We start from the raw sequence: 16,254 nt of genomic DNA, 5'->3' as shown, positions 1-16,254 counted from the left end.
GACACTGTTGAGAGAGAAGCTGAATCGGTCACTTCTGATGTTAGTTATTTGTACTAATGAGAGAATGGCTTTAGTAGGTACGTTCTGGTTCACACTCAAATAGAAAAGGAGACTTATCTTTCATAGTTCCTAAAGAGTTACGTAAGCATTCCAAATTGTATATAAAATCAGTACATTGTACCTCATAATTGCAGTAATGTACACAGTTATGATTTAATAAAAAAAGAGTTCGAGGACAGCTCATAATAATAAATGCTGAATAAAACATTTTAAACATTCATGGCCTCACTGAGTAATTATATGGAGGTGGGGTGTATATACAGAGGGTGCCAATAAAATGTATAAACATTTTAAGAGAGAAAAACTGTATTAAATTTTTAATACTCGATTATATACTGATGTTTTTCATCTTGTATACTGTATCTCTTATAATTGCAGATGTCAAACGTGACCTGACCATTACAACTGTAATACAGTTTTTCCCTTTTTTAAAATGTGTATACATTTTGTGGCACCCTCTGTATGTATATATTCTTTTTCTGTGATGTATCTTTATGGTTTTTAATCTTATTTAGTGGAAAGAATCAACTGCCTATGTACCTGAGGCCTGTCAAGAGAACGCAATCTTTTAAATTCAGAAAATAAATAAATATTTTTAAAGACACTGAGTTGAGAGGCCCCACACACACACACAAAACCATAGTGATGGACCTCTGCCATTGTTTGAGAGTCTTTCACACCAAGAACAGGGTAAGCTGCTCGTCTCTGTATTTCACATCTCTGACCCTTAGAGATAAAGTATGAACTCTCTTTCCTGCCATTCAAGGCCCTCACTCCATAGGCTGCTCTGATCAGTCTCCTCTCCTCATGATGCACTGTATAACTCTTATACTTCACCATGAGCAGTCTGCTTATTTAACCTCAAACACCTTTACTCCCAACTAGGTATGCTTTTTGTTTCAATGGAGTACTTTTTTTTTTTTTTTGAAACAGAGCCTTACTAAGTTGCCCGGGCTAGAGTGCTGTGGCATCAGTCTAGCTCACAGCAACCTCAAACTCCTGAGTTCAAACAATCCTCCTTCCTAGCCTCCTAAGTAGCTGGGACCACAGGCACCCACCATAATGCCAAGCTAATTTTTTCTATTTTTAGTAGAAATGGAGTCTCGCTCTTGCTCAGGCTAGTCTCCAACTCTGAGCTCAGGCAATCCTCCTGCCTCAGCCTGCCAGAGTGTAGAGATCACAGGCGTGAGCCCCAACTGGGTATCCTTACTCACAGTGTTTCATCCTAAATCAGTTGTGACAACCCCAATATCACGTGTAATGTGGAACTATCCTCTAATATATTTGTATTAGTACACAGCAGTCATCAACCACAGAGCAAATGATGCCTCACAGAGGCTATGAGGCGAAATCTCAACTAGAAAAATATTCAGAGAGGGGTGGTGCCTGTGGCTCAGTGAGTAAAGCACCGGCCCCATATACCAGAGGTGGTGGGTTCAAACCCACCCCTGGCAAAAAAAAAAAAAGAAATTACATAATATCCAGAGAAAATTAGGCCAACAAAAATTCCATTTTTGTGCCCAAACCCTAAGCTGAAAAGGCCATTGAGAAAGAGGCCAATCTACTTAGAATGAGTACACACCCTTTCAGTCGTGGCCACTTCACAACGACATTAGATGTGTGAGGAGGGTGAGCCTGCTGGTGTTAGGGATGAAATGCTCTTGTACAGTGCTTCTTGATCTCCCCACCAAAGCATGTTTTGCAACAGCGATCAGAGAACATGGGGCATTTGAGGATAATATTTCATTGTAATTCAGAATTGTATGTTAAAAATTATCACAAACGATACAGAGGGTGCCAATAAAGTGTATAAACATTTTAATAAAAACATTGCAAACATTACAATATAAAATTTTCCTTTTAAGTAAAACTGGCCCTTCATGAAGACATTTAATTTGGAGCTTTGTGTATCCCATGACACAAACCCATACATCCTGCGTAAGCAGCACAAACTTAAGGAGACCATGGGGTCGTCTCAGTGTTAATGTAGCACACTATTTGTACATGCAATAATCCTTGGTGGTAAATTTATTAAAAATATTATCAATGAATGAATAGAACCTTCTCTAAAGAAGACAGACAAATGCCTAGCAAACATGAAAAAATGCTCAGCATCCCTAATTATTAGAGAAATGCAAATCAAAACCACCCTGAGATACCATCTAACCCCAGCAAGAATGGCCCACATCACAAAATTTCAAAACTGCAGGTGCATGTGAAGAGAAAGGAATGCTTTTACACTGCTGGTGGGACTGTAAATTACTACAACCTTTTTGGAAGGAAGTATGAAGAACCCTCAAAGAACTCAAGCTATACCTCCCATTTGATCCTGCAATCCCATTACTGGGCAACTACCCAGGAGGAAAAAAATCCTTTTATCATAAGGACACTTGCACTAGACTGCTTATTGCAGCTCAATTTACAATCGCCAAAATGTGGAAACAGCTTAAATGCCTGCCAACCCAGGAATGGATTAACAAGCTGTGGTATATGTATACCATGGAATACTATTCAGCCATTAAAAAAATGGAGACCTTGTGGCGGGCGCCTGTAGCCCCAGCTACTCGGGAGGCTGAGGCAAGAGAATCGCTTAAGCCCGGGAATTGGAGGTTGCTGTGATGCCACAGCACTCTACCGAGGGCCATAAAGTGAGACTCTGTCTCTACAAAAAAAAAAAAAAAATGGAGACTTTACATCCTTTGTATTAACCTGGATGGAAGTGGAAGACATTATTCTTAGTAAAGCATCACAAGAATGGAGAAGCATGAATCCTATGTACTCAATTTTGATATGAGGACAATTAATGACCTAGTACACGTTGGGGGTGGGGGAAGGGGAGAACAAGGAGAGAGAGAAGGAGGGAGGGGGTGGGGTCAATGTGTGTGTGAGACACACCTCTTGGGGGCAAGACACAATTGTAAGAGGGACTTTACCTAACAAATGCAATCAGTGTAACCTGGTTTCTTGTACCCTCAATGAATCCCCAACAATAAAGAAAAGATATGAGGGGAAAAAAAAAAAAAAAAAAAAAAAATATATATATATATATATATATATATAAAATCAATGACTTGGTGCCCATAGCTCAGTGGTTAGGGCACCAGCCACATGCACCAGGGCTGGTGGGTTCGAACCCAGCCTGGTCCTGCTAAAGCAACAATGACAACAATAACAACAACAAAAAAAAATAGCTGGGCATTGTGGTGGGCGTCTGTAGTCCCAGCTACTTAGGAGGCTGAGGGAAAAGAATTGCTTGAGCCCAAGAGTTTGAGGTTGCTGTGATGCCACAGCACTCTACTGAGAGAGACAAAGTGAGACTGTCTCAAAATAAATAAATAAATAATATTACCAATGAAATCCCCAGGTAAGAAATAAGGAGGTCTCTAGGGACAATATGGAAAGTTATAGGATTACATGAAGAGAGATTTGAGAATTCTCAATAGTGGATAAAATGGGACATAAATTAGAATCAATATACGGTTTCAACACAGTGAGAAACAAGCCACTGGCATCACAGGGTGCAGGAGAAGTGAAATAAGGCACACAGGGAGCTCTCCCACGTTACTTCCACACTAGAGCCAGTGAAGAAGGAAACCTGTGTGCCCTCCTTACAGGCTTCCCCCCCCCATGATCTAGGAAAGCCTCCTGGTGTGTGGGAGACAGGTGAGCCTTCGCAGCTGGACAGTTGCTTATTCAATATGCTCAAGAGACTGCGTATCAAAGAATACTGGTTTCTCATTTAGCTCAAGAACCAAAAGAAAAAAAATTCCATAACATGTTTAGATCAACATGCAAGTTACACCTTCCGAAATAAGTGCACTAAGTGGTGCCAAAGGCATCCACAGGGCTTCCTTTTCTCAGGAAGTGGTGAAGGCACAAGGAATGGTCTGATTTTTAGAGACTCTGAGAAAAAGTAGGGAACTAGCTTTCTCTGCTGAGACCGAAACCAAGAGTAAAATGGAATATTTTTTAATCTCCTCTCTCAATTCTCCCCTCTTTGTCCATTCCATTCCTTACCTGCACCTTCAGGAGAAGTGACATTAAAAAAAGGAAGAAAGGATAAAAGCAAATCCATGTATCTGAGGAGTAAGATCTCACATACAGTTTAACGGTGAATAAATTAGAAAGTGCTTCTTACAATCACGTTAGAAATCTTCTGTGAAATTCATTTACCATGCTTTCCCTGGGGCTTGCAGTCTTTGACAAGGGTTTGGTTTGTTGTTTTTAACATCAACAAGAGTAGTCTATAGCTCAAATACATGAAGCTCAGTCTCGTGCGTTTTGATTTGTGGTCAAAGTCTGTGCATCCAACTTGTCGGAATCACGGTTGCTGCTGCTCTGTTCCGGAGGTGAGTGGCTGCTCTCTGCATCACTGCTTGCTGATCTTGTAGAGAAGAGGTTTCTTGTTTAGAAAGATGGAGAATGTGTACAGTACCCACAGTGGAGAATCATTCTTCCATGATGTCTCACCAAAATGACTATAAATACAGGCTTAGCTCTTCATAATCATCCTAGTTCAAAAAATTAAAGATTGATCCTCACCTTTCAGTTTCCTGCTCTTGGTTTCTTGTCCCCCAGACTACAATCTGTTTTGACATAACCAGCTCAATAGGAAGGTTATGTTTGCTTTCATATGGGTCGATTCATAGTTCACGTTATGCACTGCTAATTTGTTGAGCTTGCAACAGCTGCACAATTATAAATACACGTATCTTATTTAATATAACCTCACTGAATAGAAGGGCTTTTTTTCTATGTGAATATTTGCTTATGTTCAATGAGTACTATAAATACAAAAAAAAATACTTCTATCAAATACTATATATACAGTACTTCAGTCAAAAAATGTTAAGGGTCTGGTTCCATGGCTCACACTTAGAATCTCAGCACTTTAGGAAGCTGAGGTGAGAGGATATACTTGAGACCATGAGTTCAAGACCAGTCTGAGCAACACAGCATGAACTCACCTCTACAAAAAAAACAGAAGTTAGTGGGGCATGATGGCACATCCCTGTAGTCCCAGCTACTCAGAAGACAGAGGTAGAAAGATCACTTGAGCCCAGGAGTTTGAGGTTGCAGTAAGCCATGATGATGCCACCACACTCTTCCCAATGCAACAGAGCAACACCCCATCTCAAATCAAAGAGTGGCTGACACCTGTAATCCTGGCATTCTGGGAGACCATGGCTAGTGAAATGCCTGAGCTCCGGTTCAAGACCAACCTGAGCCAGAGTGAGACCTCATCTCTAAAAATAGCTGGGCATTGTGGCAGACACCTGTAGTCCCAGCTACTTGGGAGGCCGAGGCAAGAGAATAGCTTAAGCCAAAGAGTTTGAGGCTGCTGTGAGCTGTGATGCCACAGCACTCTACGGAGGGTAACAAAATGAGATTCTGTCTAAAAAAAAAAAAATTAAAGCAAATTCTCCTCTTATCAATCCAAAAAGTTAAAGGTATCTTTTTTAAAACTTTTGGAAGTTTCTCGTATGTTAAAGCTATCAATTGCACTTTTCTCAGACCTGTATTTTATTCTTGAAAATATATCTTCTTGAATGGGCACAGTGGCTCACATCTGTAATCCTAGCACTTTGGGAGGCCAAGGCAGGTGTATTGCCTGAACTCAGGAGTTCAAGACCAGCCTAAGCAAGAATTAGACCCTATCTCTACTAAAAGTAGCAAAACTAGCTGGGCATTGTTGTAGGCATCTGTAGACCCAGCTACTGGAGGGGCTGAGGCAAAAGGATCACTGGAACTCAGGAGTTTGAGGTTGCTGTGAGCTATTACACCAAGGGCCACAGAATGACATTCTGTCTAAAGAAAAAAAGAAAAGAAAATATATCTTCTTTGGTGATGGTGTTCTAAAGAAAATGAGCAAATTTTGGAACATGGATAATTTTTTTTCAAAACATCTTTCATACTTTTGTATCTTATTATTTTGAATATTGGGGGCTCTTTCTTAAATGGACTAAAATACAATCTCCCAAATAGTGAATTTTAAGAGAAAACTCTGACAGTAGTAATAAGAAGAGCTTTAAAAGAGAATCTCTTGGTGATTGTAGTTTTCTTCTCCCATACATATTGTATATTTATCTTTAATGAAATATTTCATTTTAAATGAATATGAAGCATGATAAACTAATCACACGAAATTAATAATCATGGATTGAATAATAGTGACCTTTTATTGTTAAAGACAATAATTGAATACCAAATTGGCAATTGATCTAGAGTATAATATAAATGTATTTATATAGAAAAAATCAAAATGTATAAAAAGTTTTATCATCTAAATATTCTTGTCGATTTTCCTCCTGGTATCACTAATAAAAAGATAAAAAATAAATTATCCTTATGGAAATTGCTCTGGGATGAAAGAATATGAAATAATATGAAAGCACAAATCATTCAAATCTGTAAAAAGTCTCAGGTTCAAATCAATTAGAAATAATGGCATACATGTCCTCATATTATCCAGTGAATATCACTAAGTAATTGCTTCATATAAGCAACTTTCACTAAAACAAACTTGGGTAAAAAATCATTTTTGCCTCTACTTGAGGATTTCTTTATATTAAAAAAAGTAAAATTGAATTGATTTTTGTTCACTGCCACAGAAAATCCCAACAGACTGGAATTTACAAAGAATCAATCAGGGCCAAAAGACTCCATCAGAATAGGCTAAGATTTACTTAAGACTTCTTTTAGAATATCCAATACATTTGCTTGCGTGAGTCAAACTCCCTATCCCACGTGAAGCTCCAAGATGCCTCAGCAGCAAAGTAAATTGCCATTGTCTGTCTTCTTTTCACAGTCTGGGGACTATGAATAACTCAAAGATATCTACTGTGACACAGTTTGTCCTGTTGGGCTTTCCTGGTCCCTGGAAAATGCAGATCATCCTTTTCTCAATGATTTTGTTGGTCTACATCCTGACTCTGACTGGAAATATGGCCATCATTTGTGCAGTGAGGTGGGATCACCGACTCCATACCCCTATGTACATGCTCTTGGCCAACTTCTCCTTCCTGGAGATCTGGTATGTGACCTGTACAGTCCCCAAAATGCTGGCCAATTTTCTCTCCAAAACTAAAACCATATCTTTCTCTGGCTGTTTCATTCAGTTTTACTTCTTCTTCTCCCTGGGCACGACTGAATGTTTCTTCCTCTGTGTCATGGCATATGACCGGTACCTAGCCATCTGCCTCCCACTGCACTATCCCTTCATCATGACTGGCCAGCTCTGTGGCATCTTGGTGTCTCTTTGTTGGCTCATTGGTTTCCTTGGACATTTGATTCCCATTTTCTTTATTTCTCAACTACCTTTCTGTGGTCCTAACATCATTGATCACTTTCTATGTGACGTGGACCCACTGATGGCATTGTCCTGTGCCCCTACCCCCATCATAGAGCATGTATTACATTCTGTGAGCTCTCTTATAATCATTCTCACATTTCTGTACATCCTTGGGTCTTACATCCTAGTACTCAGAGCTGTGCTTCAGGTTCCTTCTTCAGCTGGACGGCAAAAGGCCTTCTCCACCTGTGGATCCCACTTGGTTGTGGTGTCTCTGTTCTATGGAACCATAATGGTGATGTATGTGAGTCCCCCATCTGGCAATGCATTTTTTATGCACAAGATCATCACACTCATATATTCTGTGGTAACACCAGTCTTAAACCCCCTCATCTACAGCCTTCGAAATAAGGATATGAAATACGCACTCTATTATGTCTTTTGTGGAATAAGAATTATACAGAGCTCATGACAAGGTTTTGTAGAGCCCATTGACCCTTTTTCTGCAAATGGAAGAATAATTCTCTCTCCCTTCAATACAAGCTAACTTGGCTTTATTCATATGCATCACAGTCGCTTTGTGCAAAGCAAAACTCTTCATGTATCTGATCATATTTTGATGCACTTCTAGTTTCAGAAATATGTTCCATGGGAAGAGATTTCTCCCCAATAAATGGTAAAAATTAAGCTTAAAAATCTTAATATCTGGCCAGGCACGGTGGCCCACACCTATAATCCTAGCACTCTAGGAGGCCGAGGCAGGTGGATTGCTCAAGCTCAGGAATTCAAGATCAACCTGAGCAAGAGCAAGACCCCATCTCTACTACAAAGAGAAAAACTAGCTGGGTGTCATGGTGGTTGCCTGTAGTCCCAGCTATTCATGAAACTGAGGCAAGAGGATTGCATAAGCCCAAGAGTTTGAGGTTGCTGTGAGCTATGATGTCACAGCACTCTACCCAGACTGACAGAATCAGACTCTGTCTCAAAAAAAAAAAAAAAATCTTTAATATCTACTTCCAGGAAGGTTTTGGCTTTATCATTATGTGATCTCTGTCCACACAATTTTGTTAAATCATATGAATAATACTGGTTATCTGCTTAAATAGTTGTCTACCATTTCTTTAAAAAGATACATAAGAATTTGCCTGTTTTCAGATTTCAGAATGGGTGAATGATAGATATCCTGTTAGTTTATCATCCCCAGTCCATCCCCACTCTCCAGATAACCAGGTGTGGATTAAAGAATGGAGCCTGAGCCCACTTGAACCATGGTGAAAAGGCCCCTACTTTGTGATTCTGTCCAACAGCAGTGAAGATGAATGGCATTCCTGCCTGGATATATCACTCATGTATGAAACCAGTCAGCAATGAGGAGTGGACGGTCCAATGACACCCAGAGCATCCCCACCATCTTACCCTGAAAAAACGGACTACAGCCCTGCCCTAGTCACATACCAGGAGCTGAGTGGTCTACATACGGCCCAAGTTATAACAGAAGGAATACCTAAACAAGTAAAAAAAAATCATTAATAATAATTTTGCAATATATATAGACATGTGTCTTTTTATATTTTCAATAATAATTAGATATTATAGATATAATAATAATTTCCATGCAGAAATACTATATATTTCCGAAGAATTTTCTATGCATTTCATATTTTGTGTTGTCATGTTAACATTAATTCTCTAATTGTTAATGGTATATAATAGATATTTGTATATTAAACTTTAATCCAAAAAAATAAATTAATTAATTAAAAATAGTTGTCTATCATTTCTTTAAAAAGACATAACTATTTGCCTGTTGTCTTAGATTTCTGACAGCACATCATTGTTGGATACATTAAGAAACTGCAGATTCAGTTTCACCATTCTTATTTCACCATCCTCACCAACAGTATACAAGGGAAGGCTAAGAGTTAAATTGAAGCCGTGAGTGCCTTTGTTGAGAGTTTTTAGTGTGCAAGCCCCATAGATGAAGTGAGGAGTGCATCGAGAGAACCACTTAGAGAGCTTGACTTTGTTCTCTGGAGTTTGAAGGACATATGGACTGTTTCTGACTTATACCTAGAAAAAATTTAAAGATTGTGAAAGAACTGGCTCTGAGAGCAGAGCAGCATGGTTACTACTCTACAGAAAGTACCCTTCTTTGACCATTTTAAAAGGGACCCCAACAAAAGTACTGCTTGGAGAAGCGAGGGAATCCTCTATTTCAGTGGGTCATCCAGGGATGAAAGAAGTCATAAGAAGCCAGCCAGTGAAGTATTGTCCACATCAGGAAATTGCTGTTTGGGGAGTCCATCTCATAAAAAGGAAATATTTCAAGACAGAAAAAAAATCAACATTCAGGTTTAACAAAAACCTATAAAGCAACAATACTTGGTCACATCTTTACCAAAGAAAAGTCTTTCTGCCTTTTCTTCTTCCCCACCCAAACCTCAAGTAACCAGAGGCAGCACAGTAAAGTAGGAGTATGATAGTTCTTATAAATTAAAGTACACAGAAGAATATGAATAAATTATATGCAAATACTACACCATTTTATGTAAGGGACTTGAGCATCAAGCATTTTGGTATCTGCAGGAGGTCCTAGAACCAATCCCTCATGGACATTGAGGAATGATTGTACTAGACTTTCTAATATCTGTATAAGGAGATCATGTATTAATACTAAAAATAATTATAAGAACTATCATACTGGGCCAGGCACTGTAGCTCATGCTTGTAATCTTAGTACTGTGGGAAAAATCACTTAAGCTCAGGAGTTCCAGACCAGCCTGAGCAACGGCAAGACCCTGTCTCTACTAAAAATAAAAAAACTGAGCCCAAGAGTTTGAGGTTGCTGTGAGCTATGACACTACAGCACTCTAATCAAGGTGACAAAGAGAGAATCTGTCTGAAAAAAAAAATAGAAAAATTAACAGAGCACAATGGCAGGCACTTATAGCCCCAGATACTCAGGAGGCTGAGGCAGGAGGATCACTTAGGCCAGGAGTTTAAGGATACAGTGAGCTATGATGATGCCACTGCACTCTAGCCAGGTCAACAGACCAGGACTCTGTCTCAAAAAAAAAAAAAAAAAAAGCTATCATACTAATTCAAAACTAAAAGAAGGGGGAGGAAAGCAAAGATTAGAGGAAAGATAAATAAACTAGAGAATAGAGAAAACAATAGAGAAAATCAATAAGAGCAAGAGTTGGTTCTTTGAAAAGATCAACAAACTTAACAAACTTTTAAAAAGGACTAAGGGGAACAAAACATTAAACTAATAAAACAGAAATGACACTGGGGATATTACTACTGCAGTTACAGAAATAAATGAGATTAGAAGAGAATTACATAACCCAAACAAAATGGACACAGAAACTACCAAAACTTACTCAAGAAGAAATGGAAAATCTGAATAGATCTTTAATAGGTACAAAAAATTAATCAGAAAACAAAAACCATCCAACAAAGAAAATGCAGGACCATATCACTTCAGTGGTATAGTCTACCAAACATTTCAAAAGAATTAACATCAGTTGTTCTCAAACTCCTTCAAAAAATGAAAACGAGGGAATATTTCCTAACTCATTTTATGAAGCTAGCATTACCCTGATAACCAAAGATATCACAAAAAAAACCAACAAATCACTGTCGTCTATGAATATATATGCAAAAATCCTCAACAAAATACTAGCAAATCAAATCCAACCATATATTTAAAAAGTTAAACACAATGACTAATTGGGATTTATTCCAAGAATGGGATGGTGGTTCAACAGAAGAAAAATCAGTGTAATACACCACATTGATAAATGGAAAAGGAAAAAAATACAAAATCATTTCAATTGATTTAGACAAAAATCCTCCTTAAAATAAAAAAAAGCACACACACACACTCAACAAATTAGGACAGAAGGAAACTACCTTAACAACTCACAGTTAACCTTATACTCGATAGTGAAAGACTGAAAAATTTCTCTCTAATATTAGGAAGAAAACAAGGATACTTGCTTTCAATACTTTAATTCAACACTGTACCGGAATTTCTAGCAAGAGCAATTTGGCAACTAAAAAAAAATGCATATAAAGCATTCATATCAGAAAAAGAGAAGTAAAACTATTTTTGCTTGTATATGACACAATGCTATTTTTATAGAAAATCAGCACAAATCCATTCATACAGCCAAAAACCCACTAAAGGTAATAAATGAATTTAGTGAAGTTGCAGGATATAAGATCAATATACAAAAAATCAAACTATATTTCTTTTTTCTTTTTTTTGTCTAATAGTAGAGATATTTTATTTTATTTTTTATTAATATTAAATCATAGCTGTGTACATTAATGCAATCATGGGGCACCATACACTGGTTTTATAGACCGTTTGACACATTTTCATCACACTGGTTAACATTGCCTTCCTGGCATTTTCTTAGTTATTGTGTTAAGACATTTATATTCTACATTTACTGAGTTTCACATATACCCTTGTAAGATGCACCACAGGTGTAATCCCACCAATCACCCTCCCTCTGCCCATCCTCCCTCCCTCCCCTCCCTCACCCCCCCTCCCCACCCTCTCCCCCTTCCCCATATTCTTAGGTTATAACTGGGTTATAGCTTTCATATGAAAGCCATAAATTAGTTTCATAGTAGGGCTGAGTACATTGGATACTTTTTCTTCCATTCTTGAGATACTTTACTAAGAAGAATATGTTCCAGCTCCATCCATGTAAACATGAAAGAGGTAAAGTCTCCATCTTTCTTTAAGGCTGCATAATATTCCATGGTGTACATATACCACAATTTATTAATCCATTCGTGGATCGATGGGCACTTGGGCTTTTTCCATGACTTAGCAATTATGAATTGGGCTGCAATAAACATTCTGGTACAAATATTTTTGTTATAATGTGATTTTTGGTCTTCTGGGTATATGCCTAGTAGAGGAATTAAAGGATTGAATGGCAGATCTATTTTTAGATCTCTAAGTGTTCTCCAAACATCTTTCCAAAAGGAATGTATTAATTGGCATTCCCACCAGCAGTGTAGAAGTGTTCCCTTTTCTCCACATCCACGCCAACATTTCTGGTTTGGGGATTTTGTGATATGGGCTAATCTTACTGGAGTTAGATGATATCTCAAAGTAGTTTTGATTTGCGTTTCTCTGATGATTAAGAATGATGAGCATTTTTTCATATGTCTGTAGGCCGTGTGCCTGTCTTCTTCAGAGAAGTTTCTCTTCAAGTCCCTTGCCCAGCCTGCTACGGGATCACTTGTTCTTTTCTTGTTAATACGTTTGTGTTCCCTGTGGATTCTGGTTATTAAACCTTTGTCGGAGACATAACCTGCAAATATCTTCTCCCATTCTGAGGGCTGTCTGCTTGCTTTACTGTGTTCTTGGCTGTGCAGAAGCTTTTTAGTTTGATCAGGTCCCAGTAGTGTATTTTTGAAGCTGCTTCAGTTGCCCGGGGGGTCCTCCTCATAAAGTACTCGCCCAGACCTATTTCTTCAAGGGTTTTCCCTGCATTCTCTTCTAGTATTTTTATAGTTTCGTGTCTTAAGTTTAAATCTTTTATCCAGTGAGAGTCTATCTTAGTTAATGGTGAAAGGTGTGGGTCCAGTTTCAATCTTCTGCAGGTTGCCAGCCAGCTCACCCAGCACTGTTTGTTAAATAGGGAATCTTTTCCCCCACTGAATGTTTTTAATTGGCTTGTCAAAGATCAAATAATGGTAAGTAGCTGGATTCATCTCTTGGTTCTCTATTATGTTCCATACATCTACTTCTCTGTTTTTGTGCCAGTACCATGCTGTTTTGATCACTTTGAATTATGGTATAGTCTGAGGTCCGGTAGGTCTGAGTTTCGAATCCAGCCTGGCCCGCCAAACAACAATGATGGCTGCAACCAAAAAATAGCCAGGCATTGTGGCGGGCAACTGTAGTCCCAGCTACTTGGGAAGCTGAGACAGGAGAATCACTGAGCCCAGGAGTTGGAGGTTGCTGTGAGCTGTGAAGCCATAGTACTGTACCCAGGGTGACAGCTTGAGGCTCTATCTCAAAAAAAAGAGGTATATTTCACAGGCATCTGGTATCTTGGAAATGGCAACTTGTAATACATTTGTCCCTCAATTCATTCTGCTCCAGTTAAGACTCTAGTAGTTTCTATCCATTTCTAGTGCAGAAATGTCATCCTAAAATTTCCTTCACTTCACTCCTAAATATTCCTTTTGCCACTTTCTTGCATTGAATCTCCTATCTTTTTTTTTGGTTTATTCTGTTATTTTAGTGATGCACATCTTTGAGAAGCTTCTTTAGGATCAGTACAAGAGATAAAGTTTTTAACACCTTGAATATCTCAAAATGTCTTCATTTTACCCCTTACAATTTATGGCTAGTTTTAGCAGGGTGTAGAATTCTAGGTTGGAAATCGTCCTCTACTAGAAGTTTAAAGGCATACTCCATTGTCTTTTTGCTTCCAGTATTACTCTTCAAAAGTCCCAAACCATTCTGACTCCTGATTCTTTGTATGTGGCCAACTTCTTTGTCTGAAAGAAATGAAGAATGGGGCAGTGCCTGTGGCTCAAAGGAGTAGGGCACTGTCCCCATATACCAGAGGTGGCAGGTTCAAACCCAGCCCTGACCCAAAAAAAAAAAAAAAGAAATGAAGAATGTTGCTCAGCAACCAGTAGTTGCTATTAGGAGTTAAATCTAATTGAACTAACTCAGAAGCCTCTGCCATCAGAATATTTTTTCCTGGAAATAACCATTACAACACACTTCTCCTATCTGAAATTCTTTCTGATCCCTGGTACTTGAGTCCTGCTACGCTTTGTAACTGTTGCCTGTTGAAAATTAGCCCTTTTACACCTGCGGTGCATCTTTACAAGGGTATATGTGAAACTTAGTAAATGTGGAATGTAAATGTCTTAGCACAATCACTAAGAAAATGCCAGGAAGGCTATGTTAACCAGTGTGATAAAAATGTGTCAAACGGTCTATGAAACTAGTGTATGGTGCCCCATGATCACATTATGTACACAGCTATGATTTAATAAAAATAAAATAAATAAAAATTCTGTGAGGCAAAAAAACAAACAAAAAAAAATTAGCCCTTTTAACTTCTATGAATTGTTGATACAAGCCACCTGGTATTTATAGATCACACTACTCATTAAATGAGCTCATCCTCTGACCTGTGTGTGGAACTTTGCTACTCAAAGAACTGCAGCATCGCATTAATGTATAAAGCTACGATTTAATAAAAAATTAAAAAAAAAAAAAAAAAGAACTGTAGCATCACTTGGAAGCCAGTTAGAGCTCTAGAATCCCAGGTAATACTCCAAGCTACTGAATGAGAATCAGTAGTTTAACAAGATTCCCCAGATGACGCATATTCACTTTAAGGTCTGAGAACCACTTGTCCTCTTGGAGACATTTTAAAAAATACTGATGCCAGAGATTTTCATTTAATTTATCTGCCATAAACCCTGACTATCAGGAGTTTTACATGCACATCCCCCAGGTAATTCTTTGCCGTGGCGTCACAGCTCACAGCAACCTCAAACTCTTGGGCTTAAGCGATTCTCTGGCTTCAGCCTCCCTAGTATTTGGGACTACAGGCGCCCACCACAACGCCCGGCTATTTTTTGTTCTAGTTGTCGTTGTTTGGCAGGCCTGGGCTGGATTTGAACCCGCCAGCTCAGGTGTATGTGGCTGGTGCCCTAGCCACTGAGCTACAGGTGCCAAGTCCCCCCAGGTAATTCTAATGTATAAAAAGGTTGAAAATCGGGCGGCGCCTATGGCTCAGTCGGTAAGGCGCCGGCCCCATATACCAAGGGTGGCGGGTTCAAACCCGGCCCCAGGCAAACTGCAACCAAAAAATAGCCAGGCGTTGTGGCGGGCACCTGTAGTCCCACCTACTCGGGAGGCTGAGGCAAGAGAATCGCTTAAGCCCAGGAGTTGGAGGTTGCTGTGAGCTGTGTGAGGCCACGGCACTCTACCGAGGGCCATAAAGTGAGACTCTGTCTCTACGAAAAAAAATAAAATAAAATAAAAATAAAAAAATAAAAAAAACAAAAAGGTTGAAAATCATTGGCCTATGATCATTGCTACTCAGTGTGGCCTGAAAACCGGCAAATTCAACATTAGCTAAGAACTTGTCAGAAAATCAGACTCTTACGTCCCAAACTCCTGAATCAGACACTGCAGTTTAAGATCTCCAGGTGATTCCTGTGCACATTAAACTTTGGGAACTCCTGGCACAGTGAATGTCATTGATCTCAATTTCATTTACAAGCTGGCCCGGTGACCATCAGTAAAGATTTTCTCATTGCTCATTACTGTCACCTTTCTCTAGAAGTTGTCTTTTAAAGAAGTGGATTAAAAGGACTCTAGGAAGTAATCCCATATTTTTAGCAGAAAAATAAAAGACCGCTGATGTTTAAAAAACACTGAAGCTAAATCTATTCTCACATTTCCACTGGTTTCAAATTTTCCACTATTAGAAAGTAACATCAAAGTGGAAACTGACAATTTAACTAAATTCATCAATTAAGTGACTTCCGTACCTAGGCAGTTTTGGAATTCCTCCCACATTAATTAGTATCAGGTCATTCAAGACAACTTCTACTCAATACCAACCACATGGTCATTACAGTGAGAGACTCCAAGAAAAATCAGTAAATTCAATTTTTAAGTGATCAACAGAATATAGTTTTCTGTTTCTCTGTGACTATTCCATTCTAATTACCATTTAAACTAGAGAGAAAAGATTTGTTCACAAACATGTCTCAGTTTCAGAATTACAGTCATAGGCAAAATACCATGTATTTCACGGATGCCCACAGAGCATGATTCCTTAGTGGAATGCATTCCCTTTGCAATAGAAAGCCTCCTGAAATGTGGTATTTCC

General features: G+C 38.7%; 1 protein-coding gene across 1 annotated transcript; it reads left to right on the top strand.

Moving 5' to 3' along the window:
- The first annotated feature begins 6,872 nt into the window (after positions 1-6,872).
- On the top strand, positions 6,873-7,823 carry LOC128587544 (olfactory receptor 11H7). Its single transcript, XM_053593800.1, has one exon. It carries the CDS (start codon positions 6,879-6,881, stop codon positions 7,821-7,823), a length of 945 nt encoding a protein of 314 aa, XP_053449775.1. The 5' UTR covers positions 6,873-6,878.
- The last annotated feature ends 8,431 nt before the right edge of the window (positions 7,824-16,254 follow it).

This window comes from Nycticebus coucang, chromosome 6 (assembly GCF_027406575.1).
Source record: "Nycticebus coucang isolate mNycCou1 chromosome 6, mNycCou1.pri, whole genome shotgun sequence".
Lineage (NCBI taxonomy): Eukaryota > Metazoa > Chordata > Mammalia > Primates > Lorisidae > Nycticebus > Nycticebus coucang.
This window is presented reverse-complemented; position numbering and strand designations above follow the sequence as displayed.

What these genes read in the sequence shown, in the direction of transcription:
- LOC128587544 (XM_053593800.1), top strand. Translation starts at nt 6,879, where the DNA reads ATGAATAACTCAAAGATATCTACTGTGACACAGTTTGTCCTGTTGGGC.